The following is a 19,638-nucleotide window of genomic DNA, read 5'->3' as shown; positions in this document are numbered from 1 at the left end:
ACAATTGCTATAATCTCTTCTCTTAGTTACTCTGTTGGGCCATGTTATGGATAGGACACTGGTCTTAGAGTCAGGATTCCCAGATTCAAATTCTGCCTCAGATGTTTGCAGGCTGTATGATCTGGAGCAAGACACTCCACATCTCTGTGTCTTAGTTTTCTTACCTACAAAATGAGGGAATTGGATTCAATGGTTTCTAAGGGTTCTCTCAGCTTTGGATAAATGACGTGTAAAAAGAATATTGAGCTAAGTGCTAGTATACAAATAGAAAAGTAAGACAATTCTTGTTTTCAAGATGGTTTCACTCTGATAGGGACATTATAAATCTGTGATCCTGTTTTTTCCCCCAATAATTATCAAGCCCCAAACAGACATCATTGCAAGCTCCTAGAGCAGACATGGTCCTGGAGGGCTCCATAAATACTTGCTGACTGCCTGACTTGTCTTTGCCTGTGCTCATGGCTGAAGGGCCCTGTCTGAATTTGTATGTTCTGGGGGTGGAAGACAGAGTTGTGTGTGGGTGTGACTAGGTGTCCTTAGGAGGAGTAAGGAGGGAAGGGAATAGTTGGTGAGGCAGAAATGATCCGCTTCACTTCTTTGTTATCTGTCACAAGAACAGTTATTTCAGATAGAGGCATGTCTATGTGAGTTTAGGATGTGTAAGGGGTGTGTGTGTGTGTGTGTGTGTGTGTGTGTGTGTTGGTATATTGAAATGATTGAACATATTATCGTGGGTTTTATCTTGCCTGCTTGTGACCTATTCCTCCTAGAGAACCCCTAACTTCTGGAAAGTTTTTCTGATTATACATAGGCGATAAAAGGGAGATGGACATACAGCAGTAAGTCCAGAGAAAAGTGACTAGGACAGTGAGTAGTCCGGAAACCACATTGTAATGGGAATAGCTTAAAGAACTGAATGTGTTTAGTCTGGAGGACTTGGGAAGAGAGGGGAGGAGTAGGACATGTTTGCCTTCTTTAATTGTTTAAAGGCCTGTCATATGAAAGAGAGAATAAACTTATTCTTTATAGCTCCAAGTAGATAAGAGTTTAAAAACTGGGGGAGGAATGGAGTTGGGGCTGGAAGTTGATTGTAGGGATCAGTACTCCTGGAGTATGAAGGATGGAAGTTACAGGAAGAAAGATTTGGGCTTAATGTATGGAAGAACTTTCTAAATAAATAGAGTTGTTTAAATATGGAATATGCTGCTTTCCCTTCTAGTTGAGATTCAAGCAGAGACTCTAAGACCATATATATGTGATGATCAAGAAGAATTGTTGAGCTGTGTGAGATACAGCCCAGATGATCTCCTAATTCTAAATTCTGTGATTCAGTAAGAGAGAAAAAATGGTGGAAAAAGGAAGGGATTTTGAGAACAGAGAATCTTACTAATGTTCCTTGCTAGCTTAATGTTTCTAGGCCTGTTTCTTATCTGGGAAACTAGGGGATTGAAATAAATGATACCTAAGGTCTCCCAAGAAGAGAAAAGGTGAGGGGGAGAATAAGAAAGATCAGAAGAAAACAAACAAACAAACAAAAAGTAGTGAAAAGAGAGGAGGAAAGGAGAGAACAGGAGAGAAGAGTACAACAGGAAAGAATAGAGAGAAGGCAATAGAGTAGAAGATGAGAGTATGGCAGAGGGAAGGGCAGACCAGGAGAAAGGAGCAGAGCTCTCCTATCCCCCTTCTCAGCATTGCCCTATGTACCAATAACTTTTTCAAAAGCTGAGGCTATTAGAGGAAAGATAAGAGGGTGGGATGACACGATATCAGCTGAATTGTATTCTAGGCCAGAGTGGTGTCCAGAGCCCTGTGACTGGTCGGGGTTACCCCCTCCCCTCACCCCCACACTGTGAATAGGGTAAACAGAAATGAGTAGTATGGTTTCTAGAAAAGAAGGCAAGGGATGGGAGAGGATGGTGTGTGTGTGTGTGTGTGTGTGTGTGTGTGTGTGTGTGTGTGTGTGTGTGTTCAGGAATGGACTTTGGTCTTTGGGGAAGGGAGGTAAGTAAGGGACAAGGACCTTTAAAGACTAGATGGAGACCGTGGGGGCGGGTGGGAGGAGGTTGGGGGTCAGGAAGCATCTAGCTCCAATGAAGAAAGGTGTGATTAGACATGTCTTCCTTTCATCATTGCTTCCCTGGAACTAGGCACTTGGGAACAAGCAGCTGGCCTTCCAGCAACAGCTTCTCCAGATGCAGCAGCTGCAACAGCAGCACTTGCTGAACCTGCAGAGACAGGGTCTGGTCAGTCTGCAACCCAGCCAGGCAACAGGACCCCTCCAAACTCTCCCACAAGGTGAGTCCCTCTTGTAGCCCCACATACCTCCTGTACTCTACCAGCCTCCGCAATCTGAGGCCCTGAAAGCCTCCATCCCTAGGGTCTAGACTGAGTCTGTCATGCTTTCATGTTCTGGACCCCTAAGGTGAGCCCACATTCCTAGGCCTCCCTACTGAACGTTCACAATCCTTCCACCGGGGTTCCTGGGAAGATAGTCCAAACTTTCACTTCCAGAAGAGTAGGAGTCTCCTGCTGCCAAGAAGGATTAAGGGTGGGAGGATTCTCCATCTGGCTCTGTTTTCTGCAGCCGTGTGCCCATCTGACCTGCCCCAGCTGTGGAAGGGCGATGGTGCAGCTGCCCAGCCGGCTGAAGACAGCGTGAAACAGGAGGGGCTGGACCTCACCACAGCAGCAGCCACCGCTACCTCGTTTGCTCCCCCTAAGGTCTCACCCCCCCTCTCCCACCACACCCTACCCAATGGGCAACCCACTGTGCTCACACCTCGACGAGACAGGTACCTTTGGAGAGGGGGCCTGAGAGGAAGCTGTTGGGGTGGGTGATTCTGGGAAGCCCACGTCACTGCCTCCTGAGCCATGGAGATTAAAAACTGGGGGAGGAATGGAGTAGGGGCTAGGAGTTGATTGTGGGGATCAGTACTCCTGGAGGACTGAATGGGGGATCAAAGGAAAGTGAGGGGGAATGGGGGAGCTGGGATCAGCTAGACCAAAGCGTGTTGTGCTCAGCAGCGAAAGCCTTTGCCTACTGTATAAGGTCCTTGACCTCCTACCTTTCTTCCCTTCCCAGCTCCTCACACGAGGATACCCCTGGCTCCCATCCCCTCTACGGTCATGGGGAATGCAAGTGGCCAGGCTGTGAGACCCTTTGTGAAGATCTGGGGCAGTTTGTCAAGTAGGTTACCCGCCTGCCCCCACTTCTTCCCCTCTAGTTCTCCCCCCTGCCCCCTCCGCCTTTTTTTTAACTTTTCCACTTTTCCTCCCACTCCTTACCTCCACTTCTCTGCCCCCTTTGGTCATTGACTACCACAGTTAGCCTCAGCTAACTCCCTTACTCCCAAAAGAGGGAGCAAGTTCGTGGATTCGATGGCTGGAGGGCCGATCAGGACTTGAGATCTGAAGGGGAAGGGAGGGCAATGGCAATTGTGGGAGTGAGGGTGTGCTGAGACGTGTGCTTGTGTGAGTGCATGCTCTCAGCCCAGGCCTCCCTTCAACCGTTACTGGGCCCTGTAGCCAGCTCCTCAGAGACCTAGAGCCACTCCTCTCCCTCCTGGGGAGATACAGAGCAGCTGAGGGATAAGCAGGGGGCAGGGTCCAGGTTCTGTATTCTCCCAGTGTCCCTAGTCAGGGGGCAGGAGGAAGCTGACAGCAGAGTGATGGGGCCTGGGGGGCAGGTGGACAGGTAGGCAGGGGGCGGACAGGCAGTTGGCGCTGCCACAGTGTGCCAAGCTCTGTCACTGACTGATTAACTCTGCTGTCTTCCAGCCCCTTGCAGCATCAGGGTCAAACAAATTGTTTTCACGCTTCGTCAGAGGTTTACTTAATTAGTTCATTTGCAATTAGATCTCTCTGTAGCTGGGATTTTAGCAAAGACATCAAAGGAAGCTGACTAGGAGGAGGATGCTTCTATCTTTCCTTTCTTCTGGCTTGGCCACCTTCTCTGTCTCTTTGTCTCTGTCGCTCTGTCTGCCCCTGTCTATCTCTCTGTCTTTGTGTGGGAGGGGATTGAGGATGTATCAGAGAAGGTGATGGGGGGGAGCAGTGCAAATCCTAGATGAAGCCCGAGTCTAAACCTTCCCTTCTTTCCCCCCATGAAGACACCTCAACACAGAACATGCACTTGACGACAGAAGCACAGCTCAGTGCCGGGTCCAGATGCAGGTTGTCCAGCAGCTGGAGATACAGGTGTGGCCCTCTGGGTGACTACAGGGTGCTTGTTGGGTCCCACCCTTTCCCTAACGTCGGCAGCATCTTTCCAGGGGGCTCTCTGGACTCTTCTATGTGTTTATGTAGTCAAAGTGATCTCCTTACCTTGTCTAAATTGTCTTGGTGATCCGGATGGAAGTGCTGAACTTAGGATACACTATGGATGTGGGGGGAGGAAGGGTCTTGCCCTAGAGTGTCCAACATAACTAGCCATCCTCCTGGCTGATGGGCTCTACTGGAGTTGGAGACAAAACACGCTCAATTTCCCAATGAGTTAGGCAAAGGTTGTGGCTAAAAAAATAAAAAATGTTCCGACAAAGTCAGTGTAAAAAACACAGAGATCATAGAGAAGACAATGGTCTGAACTATGGATACCCAAGAGACATATCACGGGAACCAATCAGTCAATGAGAGAAATTAATCTGTCAACAAATATGTATGCAGTATCCACTCCCTTCTACACTGCACACTCCTCAAGGCTGGGGACCATTTTTGCATTCTCCGCAGGGCCTGACAGGGCCTTGATGTAGCAGAAGCTCAATAAATATTTGGTAGGTAAATCAGCCAATAAGCCTTTATGAATAAATACTAAATTCTAAATGAGATGAATAGCATTGCACAGGTGGTAAACCCTGGAGTTTGATAGGGATATGGGACTAAGGGACACCTGTGTGAATTTGGCATCTTTTTTCCCTTTGGCAGAGGGTTGGGGAAGGATGGTGTTGGATGCTGATGGAAGGGGAGAGGGATAAATCCTGAAAAGAGTCTGAAATGCCGGCTTTCTTTCCTGCCTTTTCTCTCTCCCTATAGCTAGCCAAGGAGAGTGAGCGACTTCAGGCGATGATGGCCCATTTGCACATGAGGCCTTCAGAACCCAAGCCTTTTAGCCAGCCGGTGAGATGCTCCATGCCCCATACTTCTCTAGTCCCTATGACCCATCACACTCGGTAGTGGAACCCTCCCAGACCTTCAGTCCCCGTGAGATACTGCCTCCCAACCTTAGATCCTTGTGTTCCAGATCTGTTCCCCTCAGACTCCTCCCTATAGAAACCCACCCCCTCTGAACGTGTTCTCCCTCTCCACTTACCTCTTTGCTCAGTGATTAACGTTCACCTTCCACCATTCTGATGTTGAGATCTATGAGTGGAGAAGACATTTGAATCCAAGATGATCCTCCCTGCTCATACCTGCCTTAGCTCTGCTCTCATCACCTTTTCCATTTTTCATAGCTGAACCTGGTGTCAGGCTCCTCACTCTCCAAGGTGACTGTCTCAGCGGCTGATTCCTTCCCGGATGGCCTCGCCCACCCCCCCACCTCAGCTGCCGCCCCTGTTACTCCCTTACGTCCCCCTGGCCTCAGCTCTGCTACTCTGCACAGTGGGGGCCCTGCCCGCAGGAGGAGTAGTGACAAGTTCTGCACCCCCATCTCCTCCGGTGAGAGTGGAGTGGTGGGGGCAGGAGGACCACAGAAGGGGGGCATTGTGGTTTAGGGGAGGGGGTCTTCAGCCCACAGGTCTGGCCTTCCTTACATTCCTCACCTTTCTCCCCAGAACTGGCCCAAAATCACGAGTTCTACAAGAATGCAGATGTCCGACCTCCCTTTACCTATGCGTCCCTCATCCGACAGGTGAGCTTCCCAGGGAAGAAGAGGGAGGTGCTGGGAATAAGAGAATCCATAAAACCCCCCCACCCTTGTCTTCTCATTCCCATCCCCCAAATCTGCCTCCAGTTATCCATTTGCCTTTGAAACCCTTTCCTTTCCTTTTCTATTGCCCCAATCCTACCCAGCCTCCTCCCTCCCTGACCACCCTAGTCTCTCCCTGCTTTGGACATCAAGAATCTTCATTGTCTGTTCCACTCACTCCTTAGCTCTTTAGGGTCAGGAGAAGTGACTCTCTTTCTCCCATCTCTCGCATGTGTGCACTCATGCATATGGATTCTCCTACAGCTTATATTGCACATTGGAAATGTGCAGATAGTCTCAAAAAATGACACTTCCAGTCCCACACTCAAGTTTTCACAGATATACCTTCTTTTACCATTGCCAAACAGTTCATTCTTTCTGTAACACACACACATGCATGTGTGCAACTCCCCATTCTTCTCTTATCTCACAGAGATATAATTCACACAAATTTCCCTAGACATATATACATCCATTCTTACTTAGTCTCACAAAGATATGCAAACTTTGACTCTCTTACACCCAGACTCTCTTACACTCTCTCCTCTCATACCCATGCTTATTGGGTAAAAATATAGAATTTTTGGTCACAGGATCATATGTGTATGTGTATATACATGTATAATATATATATATTTATATATATGACTTAAAATGGATCTAATGGGTTGAAATCAGTTCCTTCATTTTACAGATAAAGAAGCTGAGTCCCAGGTGGTAAAGTGACTTATCCAAGATAGTTAAGCAAAGGTTCAAGACAGAGCAGAAATTCAAACCCACTTCTTTGACTCCAATCCAATAATCTTTCCTTTTAAAAAATATATTTTATTTTTATTTAAGTTAAATTTGACAAGTACAAATATTTCTGCATTCAAAAAAGAACTGAAAAGGATTGAATATGAAACCAGAGTCTCTATTATATACAGCTTTTTTTTTTTTAGCATAAAATAAATTCAACACTGTTTCAAAGCTGTCTTGATTATCTACACCTTGCTCTGAACTTTCTTCTTCTTGGTTGTAAATTAATTTTAAAATGTTTCAATGACATTCTTTTCTTTCTTTTCTTTTTGGTATCAATTATTTTTAAACTCCCTCTTCCCCCAAGCTTCCATCCCCATTTTTAAAATCTTCCTTTGTAACAAACAAGTATAATCAATCAATAAATCTACACATTGGTCATGTCCAAAAATTATGTCTCCGCTCTAGTCCAACACCTGCTATAAATATTTTTGTATATATGAGATCTTTTCATCTTTTCTTTGACTTCGGGTTATATAGTTGGTTCAAAGGATTAGTGACATTTTGGTATTGTTTCAAATTGCTTTCCCAAAAAGCTGGATCAATCTATAGCTTCACCAACAGATCGTATGTCTGTCTTTCCACATCCAACTCTGTTTCCATTGTCCACATTCTTTGTATTATACATGCATGCTTTATATACATATCCTCTGTGTATCTGTCACTGTCACCATTCTTGTCTTCCTCCCCCTTCCTTCCTTTCTTGTTCCTCATTTATTTTTCATTCTCTCTTCTCCCTCTTCTTTCTCTTCTTCCTCTTGTTCTCTCTCTTTTTCCCTTCCTTCCATATATGTACTCATGCATTCAGAGTTAATGATTCCTAGACCATTGTACTAATCATATAACAGAGCCAGCTTGATAGTGTGGTGGACAATACTGAAAGGAGTCAGGAAGGATTGAGTTCAAATGTTGCCTCATTTGGAAGCAGTGTAGTCCTGGGAAAGTTATTTAATCTCTGTCTGCCTCAATTTCCTCATCTGTAAAATAGGGATAATAATAGTTCTTATTTTTAAGGGTTGTTGTGGGGATAAAATGAGATAATATTTATAAATCACTTTTCAAACCTTAATGTGCTATATAAATATTGGCTATCATTATTACCAAAGCTATAAAAGTATATGCATACACATATACACACACACACATCTCTTTCATAATGTTTCATACTCACATACCTAGGAACTTTTTTTTTCTTGTTAGCTGAATGCATTTCTTTCATTTTTTTTTTTTTTTTGGTTTTTTTGGTTATTTGTGTGTGTGTTTTTGTTTTTACACAGAACACTGTTTGCAGTAGAAAAACTGGAATTGCAGTCTGTTGGCCCATTGGCAATTTCACATAAACCAGTAGCATGTTCATCCTTTAGCAGAGAAACTGCTAATGGCACGTACCTAAGAATTCTCAGGACATTGCTAATCCTTTCCTTCCCTGCTTTTTTCTTTTAATCATTTTTTCATTAAATACTCAGGAAGGCCATTGGCTCTCAGATAACCAAGGACAGTTGAGAATGCTTGGTGCACACCTGGATCTCACCTCCTTGGGAACTTTGGCAAGGGCTAGCATGGGCTCACAAGCAGCTAGGTGGTATAGTGTATAGGGCATTGGGTCTGGAGTCAGAAAGACCTCAGTTCATTTCTGGCCTCAGACACTTACTAGCTGTGTGACTCTAGCCAAGTCCCTTAACCCTGCTTGCCTCAGTTTCCTCATCTGTAAAATGAGCTGGAGAAGGAAATGGTAAATCATTCCAGTATCCTTTTCAAGAAAACCCTGGAGTCACAAGGAGTCAAATGAGACTAAAATGACTCAACTCTACCTAAGGAAAAGTTGGAATCCTAGGAAAGAGAATCCAGTGCTGTTGATTTCCTATCCCTAGAAGAAAGTAACCCCTTTGACTTTTGCTTTCCTTGAAGGCCATCCTGGAGACCCCTGATAGGCAGCTTACTCTGAATGAAATCTACAACTGGTTCACCAGGATGTTCGCCTATTTCCGGAGGAATACAGCCACCTGGAAGGTGAGACGCTTCCCTTGCTTTCCCTCTCCTCCCCTTCCTAAGGGTCTTTTTTTTTTTTTTTTTCCCCCTGAGGCTGGGGTTAAGTGCCCAGGGTCACACAGCTAGGAAGTGTTGACTGTCTGAGACCAGATTTGAACTCGTGTCCTCCTGAATTCAGGGCTGGTGCTCTATCCACTGCGCCCCCTAGCTGCCCCCCTTCCTAAGGGTCTTGAACTGATATGGCAGGGCCTCCTCTGGAGTCACCTCTGGGATAGGAGATTCTTGTAGGGAATATTAGAGCTATAGCCCAAAAATCACATTCCCTTCCTCTAGAAACCCAGGCTTGCCGTTGTGTTCCTGGATTATTAGGAACATTTTTGGCTCAGTTACATCCCTGTATCATTGAAGATCCCTGTGTCATCATCGTTATCAGGGACTCCTAGTACTCAAAAGCCTACTTAGAGATCTTCTGCATTCTAAACTCCCTTTCCTAATTCAATTCAGCAAATAATTATTAAATACTTATTATGTGCAATACCAGCTGCTAGGGTACTGACCTCAGAGTCAAGAAGACCTCATTTCAAACCCTGCTTCTTATAGGTGCTGACAATAAAATCCTGGGCAAATCACTGTGCCAAATATTCAGGATACAAAATCAAAAATGAAAGAGTCTCTGTCTTTAGAGAGCAGAATTATACTGTCCTCTTGCATTTTAGGGGAGGTGAAGAATAAACTATCTACACAAATAAGCATATAATGAGAAAAATTCAATAGTGAAGAAAAGGACTGAGACCTAAAGGGGATTAGGTTCAAGGACAATATGTCCTTTAATGAAAGGTAGCGATGAGGGTAGTATAGAGAATAGCTTGTGTGGATGTTGGGAAGTGAGTAATGGAGTTTAAAATTCCAGGAATGAATTATAATCCAATTTAATCCAATATAGAGTTTTTAAAGGAGAATATTATGAAATATGGCTGATAGTGGGGGCACTAGATCTTGAAGGGCCTTAAATTAGGTTTTAGGAGTTTGTATTTTATATAATAGTGATAATAGTGAGCTACTGAAGTTTTTTTGGTTTTATTTTGTTTTTACAAAGGGAAACATCATGAGATCTGACCCTGGTGACCACATGGGCTCCAGAGGCCCTTTGATGAGTTTGTGGCTAGGTTCTAATGAAATGTGTCCAACTATGCAAGGGGACCCTAGAATTACTAAAGCTGCAATATAGGGATGTTCCAAAGACCCTGCTTCTCACTGGGGAAGAAAAGTTATGGGAAAATTGGACATAGGGGCAAATACGGGTCTGTGGATATGGGCACAGACACGTACACAGATATGGACATATACACCCTCCCCCTATCTGCTGTCAAAAGCAGAAAGATAATTGTCTCAGTCCAATTAGTCATTTCAACACCTCCAGCCATAACAGTTTTCCTAGGGGGACAAGACAGAGAAGGTGGGGGGGAGGGCTAGGGAAAATGGGACAGGGAGTTAGGGGCCGAATGCTGATAGCGCCTTCTGTTTTTTCATTGCCAAGACTGTGAGTGTTGGGGGAGAGAGAGAGAGGAATTATGGAGAGAGGAAGACAGAGATGAAGACAGAAAGACAGAGACACATAGAGATGGATAGAACAAAAGAGATGGAGAGACAGAAATAGAGAAAGATGGAGAGAGAGGGATTGAGATGGAGAGAAAGGAATGGAGAGAGAAGGAGTGAGTGATGGGGAAAGAGAAAGAGAAGGAGGGAGAGAGAAATAGAGACAGACATGGAGAGAGAGGGAGAGAGAGGGATTGAGATGGAGAGAAAGGAATGGAGAGAGAAGGAGTGAGTGATGGGGAAAGAGAAAGAGAAGGAGGGAGAGAGAAATAGAGACAGACATGGAGAGAGAGGGAGAGAGAGGGATTGAGATGGAGAGAAAGGAATGGAGAGAGGAGTGAGTGATGGGGAAAGAGAAAGAGAAGGAGGGAGAGAGAAATAGAGACAGACATGGAGAGAGAGGGATTGAGATGGAGAGAAAGGAATGGAGAGAGGAGGAGTGAGTGATGGAGAAAGAGAGAAGGGGAAGGAGGGAGAGAGAAATAGAGACAGACATGGAGAGAGATGCAGAGAAAGGAATGGAGAGAGGAGGAGTGAGTGATGGGGAAAGAGAAAGAGAAGGAGGGAGAGAGAAATAGAGACAGACATGGAGAGAGATGCAGAGAAAGGAATGGAGAGAGGAGGAGTGAGTGATGGGGAAAGAGAAAGAGAAGGAGGGAGAGAGAAATAGAGACAGACATGGAGAGAGATGCAGAGAAAGGAATGGAGAGAGGAGGAGTGAGTGATGGGGAAAGAGAAAGAGAAGGAAAGAGAGAGAAATAGAGACAGACATGGAGAGAGATGCAGAGAAAGGAATGGAGAGAGGAGGAGTGAGTGATGGGGAAAGAGAAAGAGAAGGAGGGAGAGAGAAATAGAGACAGACATGGAGAGAGAGGGATTGAGATGGAGAGAAAGGAATGGAGAGAGGAGGAGTGAGTGATGGAGAAAGAGAGAAGGGGAAGGAGGGAGAGAGAAATAGAGACAGACATGGAGAGAGATGCAGAGAAAGGAATGGAGAGAGGAGGAGTGAGTGATGGGGAAAGAGAAAGAGAAGGAGGGAGAGAGAAATAGAGACAGACATGGAGAGAGAGGGAGAGAGAGGGATTGAGATGGAGAGAAAGGAATGGAGAGAGGAGTGAGTGATGGGGAAAGAGAAAGAGAAGGAGGGAGAGAGAAATAGAGACAGACATGGAGAGAGAGGGAGAGAGAGAGAGGGATTGAGATGGAGAGAAAGGAATGGAGAGAGGAGGAGTGAGTGATGGGGAAAGAGAAAGAGAAGGAGGGAGAGAGAAATAGAGACAGACATGGAGAGAGAGGGATTGAGATGGAGAGAAAGGAATGGAGAGAGGAGGAGTGAGTGATGGAGAAAGAGAGAAGGGGAAGGAGGGAGAGAGAAATAGAGACAGACATGGAGAGAGAGGGATTGAGATGGAGAGAAAGGAATGGAGAGAGGAGGAGTGAGTGATGGGGAAAGAGAAAGAGAAGGAGGGAGAGAGAAATAGAGACAGACATGGAGAGAGAGGGAGAGAGAGGGATTGAGATGGAGAGAAAGGAATGGAGAGAGGAGTGAGTGATGGGGAAAGAGAAAGAGAAGGAGGGAGAGAGAAATAGAGACAGACATGGAGAGAGAGGGATTGAGATGGAGAGAAAGGAATGGAGAGAGGAGGAGTGAGTGATGGAGAAAGAGAGAAGGGGAAGGAGGGAGAGAGAAATAGAGACAGACATGGAGAGAGATGCAGAGAAAGGAATGGAGAGAGGAGGAGTGAGTGATGGGGAAAGAGAAAGAGAAGGAGGGAGAGAGAAATAGAGACAGACATGGAGAGAGATGCAGAGAAAGGAATGGAGAGAGGAGGAGTGAGTGATGGGGAAAGAGAAAGAGAAGGAGGGAGAGAGAAATAGAGACAGACATGGAGAGAGATGCAGAGAAAGGAATGGAGAGAGGAGGAGTGAGTGATGGGGAAAGAGAAAGAGAAGGAAAGAGAGAGAAATAGAGACAGACATGGAGAGAGATGCAGAGAAAGGAATGGAGAGAGGAGGAGTGAGTGATGGGGAAAGAGAAAGAGAAGGAAAGAGAGAGAAATAGAGACAGACATGGAGAGAGATGCAGAGAAAGGAATGGAGAGAGGAGGAGTGAGTGATGGGGAAAGAGAAAGAGAAGGAAAGAGAGAGAAATAGAGACAGACATGGAGAGAGATGCAGAGAAAGGAATGGAGAGAGGAGGAGTGAGTGATGGGGAAAGAGAAAGAGAAGGAAAGAGAGAGAAATAGAGACAGACATGGAGAGAGATGCAGAGAAAGGAATGGAGAGAGGAGGAGTGAGTGATGGGGAAAGAGAAAGAGAAGGAGGGAGAGAGAAATAGAGACAGACATGGAGAGAGATGCAGAGAAAGGAATGGAGAGAGGAGGAGTGAGTGATGGGGAAAGAGAAAGAGAAGGAAAGAGAGAGAAATAGAGACAGACATGGAGAGAGATGCAGAGAAAGGAATGGAGAGAGGAGGAGTGAGTGATGGGGAAAGAGAAAGAGAAGGAGGGAGAGAGAAATAGAGACAGACATGGAGAGAGATGCAGAGAAAGGAATGGAGAGAGGAGGAGTGAGTGATGGGGAAAGAGAAAGAGAAGGAAAGAGAGAGAAATAGAGACAGACATGGAGAGAGATGCAGAGAAAGGAATGGAGAGAGGAGGAGTGAGTGATGGGGAAAGAGAAAGAGAAGGAGGGAGAGAGAAATAGAGACAGACATGGAGAGAGATGCAGAGAAAGGAATGGAGAGAGGAGGAGTGAGTGATGGGGAAAGAGAAAGAGAAGGAAAGAGAGAGAAATAGAGACAGACATGGAGAGAGATGCAGAGAAAGGAATGGAGAGAGGAGGAGTGAGTGATGGGGAAAGAGAAAGAGAAGGAGGGAGAGAGAAATAGAGACAGACATGGAGAGAGATGCAGAGAAAGGAATGGAGAGAGGAGGAGTGAGTGATGGGGAAAGAGAAAGAGAAGGAGGGAGAGAGAAATAGAGACAGACATGGAGAGAGATGCAGAGAAAGGAATGGAGAGAGGAGGAGTGAGTGATGGGGAAAGAGAAAGAGAAGGAGGGAGAGAGAAATAGAGACAGACATGGAGAGAGATGCAGAGAAAGGAATGGAGAGAGGAGGAGTGAGTGATGGGGAAAGAGAAAGAGAAGGAGGGAGAGAGAAATAGAGACAGACATGGAGAGGGAGAGAGAGAGAGGGATTGAGATGGAGAGAAAGGAATGGAGAGAGGAGGAGTGAGTGATGGGGAAAGAGAAAGAGAAGGAGGGAGAGAGAAATAGAGACAGATATGGAGAGAGATGGAGAGATTGGAAAAGAGGGACAGAGAATCAAAATGCAGAGAAAGTGAGAGACAGACAGAGAGATTGAGTGCACTCCCAGGCAGGTGCAGCTGTCCGATGGGGGTCTTGGTGCCTGTTTAGTAGGGTCATCATTGTGGCTTGGTGGAGAGCAGGCTCCAGCCTTGCCATCAGGGGGAGGAAGAAAAGGGGCAATGTCTATGCAGGGAATTGCCAGGATCTTTGGCCTTTGAGTCCCCCTGCTGGTCAGTATTGGAATTTCAGGGATGCAATATGCTTCTTCCCCAGGCTGGGGTGGGAGATCGCATCTCCCTGAATTAGAATCATAGGATCATAAATTTAGAACAAGCAGGGTTGCTGCTGGTCTTCTACTCTAGTCTAACCTCCTATTTAACAGATAGGAAAACTGTGATTTAAAGAGGTTAAATGACTTTTCCAAGGTGCAGGAATAATGAGTGACAGAATGAGGAACTGAATTCAGAGTCAAATCCAGCACTGTCTATATTACAGTCATCCATAACGTATCCTAGTCCTCAGACCCGAGTCATCTGACTTAAAATCTAGTTTCTTTCCCTTCAGTCATACTGCCTCCTCAGTATAATAGTGCCCCGACTTATGGAAAAACTCAAAATAGATAATTATAGGATTGGAAGGGAATTCCAAAGGTCATCCCAGTCATCCTCCTAGCTCTAGGCAAATGTTACCTAGACCATTCTGGAAAGATGACATTGACGTTGTTATTAAAGAGCCTCAAGAATATTCCGGTCCCCTCGCCCCCATTCATTCATGTCAGCCCTTCAGTGACGTCACTGTCAGAACACTCTGAACAACAGAGAACTAGGCCCCAAGCCAGGAAGACCTGAGCTCAAAGCAGACCTCAGTTCCCTTACTCGCTTTGGGCATGGAACTTAGCCTCTGTCTGCCTCGGTTTGTAAGAATAACATGGATCTCCTATCAGAGCATTGTAAGTCCCTTATTCTTTGGACATACTCATTGCCTAGTTCAGGGCCATGGCAGGTGTTAAACACGGTACCTCCTCCCAGGACTGAGAGGTAAGCAAGTTCGTTCAGCTAAAATGTCCCTCCTATTCCTGGACTAGGGTCACAGGGCTAGAGTACTAAGACCCCAAAAAGATAATGGCAAGCCATGCTGGGTCCGCACTTCCGATTGGTTGTAAGTGATCTCGTTCCTCTGACTTACATCCTGCTAGACTCTGGGGTTGAGTTCTTTGGAGGTCGTTTCATTTCATCTTCAGCCGATAGACAGCCCAGTTATCTATTGCTTAACGACTGTGCTAGACGTGGGTGGGATGTGTATGGGTGTCATACGGTTTCTATGTGCACTGCACAAACCTGCCCAAAGTAGAAATTATACATTCATTCTCTCGTTATTTTATTTATATCCACCTTAGTGCAGACCATTTCCTCTCCAACGGCAGAGAATAATTAGAGAGTCTATGATTTAGATCTAATGGACCTTAGAGTTTTAGTGCAACATCCTCTATTTGTGGCTGAGAAAATAGTTCAGAATAGCTGGTGAATTCTGCAAGGTCACGGAAGTGGCAGAATTCAAACTCGAGTCCTGTAAATTCAGAAGTCTTTATACAGCACCGTTTTATCACTCTCGTTTAGAAAGCTTTTCAGAAATGGAGTGCCTCTTCATTCCTCCTTCTCAGACCAAACACTGCTTATGCCTTTACCTCTTTCTACTGTTTCTGATATCTTACTCATCAGTCAGTCCTCCAGCTTTCCCTGGTCCTACCCGCCCCACACCCCACAGTGTTAGCTGTTACTAGACATGAATTGACAATGAAAAAACAAGGGCCTGGTCAACACTGGGGCAGGGGTATGTGTGTGTGTGCATGGTGGGGGGGTGTGGGAGAGGATCGAGGGGAAGTCACACTTTTGGAAATATAGGCTGGGATCATCCTGTTTTTCTCTCACTGTGGACAACTCAGTAGAATGTACTATTTTCTAGCCCTCTTGTATTCAGATCCTGACCTCTGAGATCCAGAATCCTTAGAGTCATCCTCAGTTCTCATTTCTGGACCCTGACTCACCCTTTGCTATTATCTTCTATGTTCCTCTCTCTCCCTCTCCTCTTCCCACACTTCCCATCTTTTCCCTCCACTCCTGGGTCAAGCCACTGAGGGTCGGAGCTCTGCTGCTCTTCCCCCTTGGGGCAAACCAGGATCCTAGCTTCAGAGATTTCCCCTCTTCTTCCCCCTCCGTTCACCCAGCCCCTGCTCTGCCTTCCTCATCCCACCCCCTCTCTCTTCCTGCTGGATCCCTTTCGCTGGAAGGACCAGGTCAGGGGGAGAGGACAGGGAGGGGGCCTGGGGCCAAGCCCAGCCATCCGAGAGATAGGAGATGCCATCTGCTTCTCGGAGCTGCTGCCCTCTCGAGCCCCCTCCCTCGCTCTCTCCTCCACCCCCTCCTGGTGTCGGGCCCCTCCCCGGGCCCTTGTTGTGGGGCCGGTCCCTTTGTTTACGAAGCCCCCGCCAGACCCCTTAAATTGCCGTTAATGTTTCAGCGTAACGAATTAGTCTCTCATCACGAATCAAGCTTCGAAATGAGGGAAAAAAGCCCCGGTGAGGCCATCCTCGGAAATTGGGGTCATTCTCATTTGCAAAGCGGAGGATCCGAGCCCCGTAATGCGGGGAAATTTATTCCGAGGCAGGAGCCCCGGCGTGATTAGGCCCTTTGTAATTATCGCTCCGAGAGATTCCACTCCAGCCGCCTGCCTCCCTCGTGGATTAGCAAGCGAGTCGGAAAAATACACAGGATTTAATTAGAGGCAAATTAAAATTGGTAATGAAATCGGGCCAGTTGCAAGTGGCAAGAGTTGGAAGAGAGAGAGGGAGAGGGGATCTCGAGGGGGCACAGCGCCTGCCTGCCCTGCCCGCTTTCTTCTCTGTTTAGAAATGTAAAGATGGAGTCAGGGACCGGGGACAGGGACTGGGACACAGGGATAAAGAAGGGCAGGTGTGGGGAGGGAGGAAGGGAGCAGGCAACGGGAATGAAGATGGGAGACGGGAGATGAGATCAAGGAAAGGAATTAGGGGCAAGGAGAGAAGTAGGTCAGAAGATGGGGATGGGGTGGGAAATAAGGGGGAGGAAAGCACCCACTGTGTTCAGGGGCCTGTGGGAAGGAGAGGGGCAGCTGAGGACAGTGGGAAGGGAGGGAATGTGGGCATGTCCCCACCTAAAACCCAAGCTGAGAGAGAAGGGATCAGGCTACCCACAATCCAAGGGATGACCTTAATTTCAGAGGCATCCTCAAAAGTGTTAGGGATGGTGATTTTTCTGGACCTCTTGCTTAAGGACATTGAATGACCGCCTCTTACCAAAAAAAGGTCCAAATCTATGCTGTGGTTCCAGCCTACCGTTTCAGTCTTACTCAAATTGAGATCCTCCTTCCCAAACCACACTGCTCCCTCCACTGGGAGTGTTCTCCCCCAGCATCTCCTGTCCTATTCTAACCCATGGAAAATGTTGTTTCTTTGTGAAGCCTTCTCTGATCCTTTCAGGCAGAAATTAACTCCTCTTCTGAAATCCTGTGGCCTGTTGCTTGCTTCTCCATTTTCACACTTTTATATTCTATGGTGTATTAGAGTTTTCTGTGTACATCTTATGTTCTTATACACTGGATAGACTTGAAGCTCATTTCGAGCAGGGCTTAGTACAGAGTTCTTAAAACTGCTCTAAGGCTTTGGACATGCCCCATATTTATTGAGTTGGATTGCTGACCCTTGCTGACCCTTTCCTACTACCCTCCTTTCCAGTCTAATCAATTCATATCAATAATTGTGTATGGATGTGGAATCATAGTTAGCAGAGATCTGACTTCAAATGTAGCCTCTGGAGCTTACCTGAACGATGACCTTGTGCAGGTCACCTCTCTTCTTTGAGTCTCAATTCCCTCATCTGTAAAATGGGGATGTAAAATGGGTTACCTACCTGACAGGACTGTTATGGGGATAATATGTGGTAATGTGTATAAAATGCTTTGCAATCATTAAAGCAATATCAGCTATTCATCATTTTATCTACTCTCTATGCCTAGCGTTTTATATTTAAATGCTATGTGCGCTACTGTACCAGATATAGAAGAGTATAAGACAGGATCTTGACCTCTGCTTACAATTTACTCATATGCTCAGGGAACATCAAATAAATGTGAAAGGGAATCAATATCCATTCATTGATCAAATATTTACTAAATACTTATTCTGTCCCCTTTACTGTGTCCTTTGGAATAAATAAGTCAATCAGTAATAACTTAGTCAGTGTCTACCACATACCAGGCACTGAAATATGGTACTAGGCTAGGTCAAAACAGCAAGCATTAGTTAACACTAGAGCCAGGCACTGTGCTGAGTGCTGGGCGTGCAAAGAAAAGTCCAAATCTATCTCTGCCCTCTAGGAACTTAGATTCGTTCTATCAGGGAAGACATTTACCTATATGAGTATGTACAAAGTAAATACAGTACAGATTAATTGGAGAAGACATTAATATTCACCCTTTTAACTCCAAATTAAATAGCACCTTGTCTAGGAACTCTCCCTTAGTTGTAGAGAGGAAAGTTTCTGTAACAATCTTTTTCTTCAGACCTCGAACAGCACTTTATTTTGCATTTCTCCAATGCAGCTTCCCTGTAATATTAGGCATATTTGTTACATATTTTATGTTTGAAACCATTTTATTTTGCAGGCTAGCATAGGGCTCTATATGCAAAATTTGAAAACAGGATAAATGAATGAATTGGACAATTTATTCAGTCCAAAAAACATTTATTAAACATTTAAGTTCTAGGCACTGGGGAAACAAAGGGAAAAAACCAGATCAGTTCCTGTCCTCAAGGAATTTAGATTCTATCAGGACTAATAAGGTTTATTATTAAGTTCTTTCTATGTGTCAGGCACTGTGCTACATGATGGGGATTTAGAGGAAGAAGAAAGTCCTTGCCCACAATGAGCTTATTTACATTCTACTTTTAAAATGAAATGTTATTTTTTGTATTAATTGAAAATTTGTTTGCTTTCTTTTTTACCTTCATTTCTCCAAGGGAGAAAGAACAGGGCGGGGGAAGCCCCCATTACAAATGTATAATCATGTACAACAAATTACTGCGTTATCCATGTCCAAAAATTATGTCTCAATCTTCACCTTGAGTCCGTTATCCTTCTATCAGGAGATGGGAAGCATGTTTCACTATGCGTCCTCTGTAATTGAGACTGGTCATTGTGCTGATCAGAGTTCTAAGTCTTTCAAAGTCGTCTTTACAATGTTGTTAACAAATTGTTCTCCTGGTTCTGCTTAGTTCACTCTGCATCAGTTCATACAAGTTTTCTCAGATTTTTCTGAGTATTCCATCACATTCATGTACCATAACTTGTTCAGCTATTCCCCAAACAATGGGTATTGCCCTCCGTTTCCAATATGGAGTTTGCATTTTAAAGGGGAAAACAATACATTTATATATACTAACATAAAATAGGAAATAAGGACTTAACCTAGTGATATCTTTGATGTGGAGAATTTCCGAAGGAGGAAATTCTCTCTACTGACTTCAAATTAACATCTTTTCTGAAACTTAGAGAGTTAGAGAAGCTGTTAGGCTATCAATTATAGCCTAAGGTTGTGACCTGCATAGTGTATGTCAGCAATAGCACCTGAACATAGTTTTGTCCAGCTTTGAGGCTGACTTTCTATTCTATTCTATTCAATGCTGCCTTCCGCACGTATACAGCTATAGTAAATCCTACACAAAACAGATACATGATAAATTTGTGGGGAAATACATTTGAATGTACGTTACTTGAGAGCAGAGATTTAAAAAAAATTTTTTTTGGTGGTGGTGTGATAGTGTATTTAAAGACTGAATAAATCCTTGCTGACTGACTGACTACCTTAGTTTCTGGAGGAGGTGGAGGGGGGGAGGACCAGAAATGGTTTCATATAGAAGATAATGCTTGAGGGAAATTAGAGGTTTCAAGAGAAGGACTTAAGGAGGTAATGCATGAGAGACAGCTACAGATGAAGTCTCTGAGGGTC

General features: G+C 45.1%; 1 protein-coding gene across 4 annotated transcripts in view; it reads left to right on the top strand.

Moving 5' to 3' along the window:
* FOXP4 (forkhead box P4) overlaps positions 1 to 19,638 on the top strand; it is a 97,544-nt gene that overhangs the window by 66,273 nt on the left and 11,633 nt on the right. For all 4 annotated transcript variants that reach the window (XM_074310971.1, XM_074310970.1, XM_074310973.1 and 1 more), the window contains exons 6-13: positions 2,148 to 2,295; positions 2,585 to 2,792; positions 3,083 to 3,187; positions 4,110 to 4,197; positions 5,029 to 5,112; positions 5,448 to 5,652; positions 5,769 to 5,845; positions 8,609 to 8,710. In XM_074310971.1, the coding sequence (XP_074167072.1) occupies positions 2,148 to 2,295; positions 2,585 to 2,792; positions 3,083 to 3,187; positions 4,110 to 4,197; positions 5,029 to 5,112; positions 5,448 to 5,652; positions 5,769 to 5,845; positions 8,609 to 8,710 (1,017 nt within the window). The remainder of the gene's footprint in view (positions 1 to 2,147; positions 2,296 to 2,584; positions 2,793 to 3,082; positions 3,188 to 4,109; positions 4,198 to 5,028; positions 5,113 to 5,447; positions 5,653 to 5,768; positions 5,846 to 8,608; positions 8,711 to 19,638) is intronic.

This window comes from Sminthopsis crassicaudata, chromosome 4, assembly GCF_048593235.1.
Source record: "Sminthopsis crassicaudata isolate SCR6 chromosome 4, ASM4859323v1, whole genome shotgun sequence".
NCBI lineage: Eukaryota > Metazoa > Chordata > Mammalia > Dasyuromorphia > Dasyuridae > Sminthopsis > Sminthopsis crassicaudata.
This window is presented reverse-complemented; position numbering and strand designations above follow the sequence as displayed.